Below are 5,000 nucleotides of genomic sequence, written 5' to 3' on the forward strand. Positions count from 1 at the left end.
TGAAATACAGAAATACCTCATGTAAGTATTCAGGATTTGTGCTATAATGCTTTGCTATAGGGGTCTGAATACTTTCCGAAGGCATTGTATTTCTTCACGTAGAACGCAATGAATTTCAATACATGAATGAACAATTATTTCGGAGTCTTTCATTGGAATGAATCAAGTTTATGCTCTAACAGTTTGGCCTCCACAGAGACATTTTCTTTCCACTTAAAAAGTTAACTTTACCCACTTAAAAAAACGGAGGAGAAAGAAAGAACGGAGTTCTTCTCATGTTTACCTCCTGAAGGCCTCAGTTAATGTAATTTGAAAAGCAATTATTTCCTCAGTCATATTTTCATAATTATTTATACCTTGAAAATGTGGAGAGATAGCGGAAATGCAATTTCGGGTGAAAGAAGATGCCTTAGTGCCTTAGTGTCTGGACGACGTGCCATTCATAGGTTGATCTCTGTCTCATTCTAGAGAGGATTGGAGACGAATGTAAACAGAGTGTTTGGGATTATACTCTTACTCTATGACTGCAGCTCTCTAACAGCTCTCTAACCCTCTCTCTCTCTCTCTCTCTCTAAGGGCCTCATTTCTAAAGCTTTGCGTAGAACTGGCGCACAAAGCTTGCGTACGTAGTAGACAAGCAAGAACATTTACACACACCAACATTCAGATTTATAAAACGGTGTGCACGCAAGTGGAATATGAGGTGTGCAAGTCCCACGCCTGCTTCACTTTATAAATCACAATCAACTCTATTTTGCGCATGTGAACGAGCGTCTTGTCCCCCCCTTTTTAACGCCCATAGTAATAGGCCTATAAATGGTCAGTGAAACACGCCGACAGAAAGGCCAATAAACGAAATTTCACCCAGTCAATTTCTGCGCAACAGTTCTGCGCAACAAACACGTCATAACAATATGAATCTCTTCTCTCGTCTGACAGACCATCTGCCAGACCATAGACAATATATACGTATATAATATCTATGTGCCAGACTGCGTCGACAACGGAATCAGTTTAAACATAATTCGTCCTACTGTTCACCTTTTTATTTAGGGCTACATTTCTTAACATCCAAGTATTGTTTAATAATTACAGATCCAATTAAATATGACTCCCGATTAAACTGTACAACATATTTGAGGGGTTGTTTTGCAAAAACAGATTATCTCCCTTTGTATTTATTATCCTAAATCATGTTTTTTCTTTCAGATTAGATTAGATTCAACCTTATTGTCATTGACTAAGTACTAAGACAAGGAAACGCAGTTCGTCATCTAACCAGATTGTGCATTGTAGAAAAGCCATGAATGTTTCAAGTTTATTGTTACGTTACATTTCACGAGTGTAAGAAAGTAAAATCCGTAGGCTTCGGTTCCTGACATTGCCGCACAAGACATAAGGTAATAGGTATAATACAAGATAAATGTGACAGTATTACAGGTAAGACAGGATACACTAGTGGTGTGTATCCTGTAGTACAGGATACTAAAGTGGCTGTGTGCTTAAGGTTTTCGTAGTCCGTATACATGGGGTGTGCTTGGGGATGATGGTCATGTCTACAGTGGGCTTGTTCATGTTCTTCACTGTGTGGACATCGCAATCATTGGACTTATCGGGAACAAAGACGCTCATTACTGTGAAGTTAATGTGGACGGTGGTCAACCAGCCTTGCGCTACGTGCAATGAATATGAATGTAAAAAGCTTTATAAATGAGGCCCTAAATCTCTTTCACTCTCTCTCTAACTCTCTCTCGCTCTCTAACTTTCTCCCTCTTTCTTAACTCTCCATGAAAGCAAAGTAGTTTCCCGATACCTGCAGGTTATTCCGACACAACAAAATCAAGGCTGTGTGTGTGCATGTGCGCCTGTGTGTGTGTAACACTCTCTTAGTAAACCTGCCCACACACACCAGCCCGCGGTGTTGCTTGGCCCCTGTTCACACACGACAGGCCATCTCTAATGGGTCTTTTGAAAAAGTCTAATCTTCCTCGACGGGTACATTCCGTTTATTCCCCAGAATGTGCCTGACAGAGAGAGAGGGAGGGAGGGGGGGAGGGAGGGAGGGGGGGGGGGGGGGTGCAGAGAGGCACAAACCGAAACGCCCCCCCCCCCCCCCCCCCTCCCTTCACTGTGGCTTGGAGCAGATGTGTTTGTTTGTGTGTGAGGATGTTGAGGCGGATGTTGGAAAAGGAAATAGGCACAAACACACACGCACACACACATTGTACTTTACAAAACACAGACTCACACACATGCACACATGCATTCACACACGTCCATTCTGTCACATCACGTGTGTGTAAACACAACATGTGCACTCACATACAGAGCAGGTATACATACATGTTATCTATGTCTTGTGCTGCGATGTCAGGAACCGAAGCCTGAGAATTTGACTCTCTTACTCTTGTGTGATGTGACGTAACAATAAACTTGACACCTGAAACTTGCTGAGAGAGTTAGGGGAAAGGTAGAGATACACACACACACACACACACACACACACACACACACACACACACACTCACCCTTCTCTGTTTCTCTCTGCAGACAGATGAGCAGGCCATGCTGGAGGACACCCAGGTGGCTCTCATCGACCTGGAGAAAGTCACCTTCTACTTCAGACAGTTTGAAGGGGAGCCGCTAGTGGCAAGTATGTACACTACCTCCACCCCTACAGTACCTCCACCCCTACACTACCTGCTCCTTATTAACCTCCAGGGGAGGCCGGGGGAGGTAGACACCTGCCACCGACATAAGAGGATCTATCGCGCCATGGTGATGTCATCTGTAACGTAGAACACTGACACACTAGAAACCTGCTGCTTTAATAATATCACTGGGCCATTTTAGGAACTAAGATTGTTATAATTGATTGTTGTCTGTAAAACATTTTGATATCTATTGCCTGTGTAAATTGTGACCTTTTAAAATGTCGCTGTAAATAATAGTGACGTGTGTATATTTTGTCACATAAAAAAATGTCATGTTGTTGATTGCTGTGTGTCTCCTGTGGTCCTTCTCCTAGACATGCCCATGTCCTACCAGGTGGAGGGGACACGGCAGGCCCTGAAGGTCTGCTTCTACCTGGAGAGCTTCTACTTCTCCCAGCTGCCCCAGAGGCTCAGGAATGGAGGAGGCTTCAAGATCTACCCTGTACTCTTCACACAAGGTAAGAGATCTATCCTGTACTCTTCACACAAGGTAAGAGATCTACCCTGTGCTCTTCACACAAGGTAAGAGATCTACCCTGTGCTCTTCACACAAGGTAAGAGATCTACCCTGTACTCTTCACACAAGGTAAGAGATCTACCCTGTACTCTTCACACAAGGTAAGAGATCTACCCTGTACTCTTCACACAAGGTAAGAGATCTACCCTGTGCTCTTCACACAAGGTAAGAGATCTACCCTGTACTCTTCACACAAGGTAAGAGATCTACCCTGTACTCTTCACACAAGGTAAGAGATTTACCCTGTACTCTTCACACAAGGTAAGAGATCTACCCTGTGCTCTTCACACAAGGTAAGAGATCTACCCTGTACTCTTCACACAAGGTAAGAGATCTACCCTGTACTCTTCACACAAGGTAAGAGATCTACCCTGTACTCTTCACACAAGGTAAGAGATCTACCCTGTACTCTTCACACAAGGTAAGAGATCTACCCTGTACTCTTCACACAAGGTAAGAGATCTACCCTGTACTCTTCACACAAGGTAAGAGATCTACCCTGTGCTCTTCACACAAGGTAAGAGATCTACCCTGTGCTCTTCACACAAGGTCAGAGATCTACCCTGTACTCTTCACACAAGGGAAGAGATCTACCCTGTACTCTTCACACAAGATAGGAGATCTACTGTACTCACAAGCTGGGAGATTGGAGTATGTATCTGAGTGCAATAGAATTGCTAATCTATCTCTTGGTCTCTCTCTCTCTCTCTCTCTCTCCTTCCTTTTCTCTCTCTCTCTCTCTCTCTCTCTCTCTCTCTCTCACTCTCTTTCTCTGTGTGTAGCTCTGGAGAGTATGGAGGGTTACTACTACAGAGACAACGTGTCTGTGGAGGAGTACCAGGCCCAGATCAATGCTGCCTCGCTGGACAAGGTCAAACAGTACTACAAGAGACTGAGGTACGGTCACACACACACACACACACACACACACACACACACACACACACACACACACACACACACACACTCATACACACACACACACACACACACACACACACACTCATACACATTCACTAATACATGCACATGTGTTTGTACTCTGCTACACCCTTTTCCTGTCTGAGATAGACTGCATGTTCTCTGTGTATCCTGATGACAGACTGTTTTTTGTGTGTTTTTTTTTACTTTCAAAACTCCAGTTGAAAGTTTTCGTAACACGGTTTCCTGTTCAGAGAGCGTTCCATCCCTTCGCTGAAGGAGAAACAGGCAACAGCTGTCCGCAGGTCGTCTCATGTACTTATAGAGAACATCCCATTCTGCCAGCCTTCTGCCTAGAACACACACAGCAGGCCTCTGTGATTGGCTGAACAGGCACAGCAGGCCTGTTTGATGATGATTGGTTGAGAACACACAGCAGGGCAGTGTGGTGATTGGCACGGCGTGTCGCCGCGGTGATGGAGTACCACTGTAGAGCCAGTGGACTCAGTTACCTCACGCCCCATTGGCGCAAGCACACACCTGGGGCGCTCCGTGATTGGCCAGCTAGCACCTCACCTAATGAGATGGAAATTCGACTGAGGACTCTCATAAGAGAGTGAAACATTGGTGGAAATCACCTTTTGTTTGTTATTGCACCCCAGGGATCTCTCCCTCTCTCAGTTCAACTGATTGACCTGGATGTCCATAGGTGGGTTGTATGTGGTCTGAATTTCAATAGCGTTTATATGAAAAAGCAGAAGTGCTCAATTTCAGAGATAGGAAAACACATGGTAGTGGGCTTCCTTCAAGGTCTGGTCTGCTAGAGAAAGTGATTGCGCCTCGCAGGG

General features: G+C 44.6%; 1 protein-coding gene across 1 annotated transcript in view; it reads left to right on the top strand.

Moving 5' to 3' along the window:
- The window catches only part of prex2 (phosphatidylinositol-3,4,5-trisphosphate-dependent Rac exchange factor 2), a gene marked incomplete at its 5' end in the record, with an annotated part of 116,394 nt that overhangs the window by 85,504 nt on the left and 25,890 nt on the right, over nt 1-5,000 (top strand). The window contains 3 exon segments of the mRNA XM_080542652.1: nt 2,551-2,653; nt 3,029-3,172; nt 4,014-4,128. Coding sequence (XP_080398778.1) covers nt 2,551-2,653; nt 3,029-3,172; nt 4,014-4,128 — 362 coding nt within the window.

This window comes from Nansenia antarctica, assembly GCF_963989245.1.
Source record: "Nansenia antarctica genome assembly, chromosome: 12".
Taxonomy (NCBI): domain Eukaryota; kingdom Metazoa; phylum Chordata; class Actinopteri; order Argentiniformes; family Microstomatidae; genus Nansenia; species Nansenia antarctica.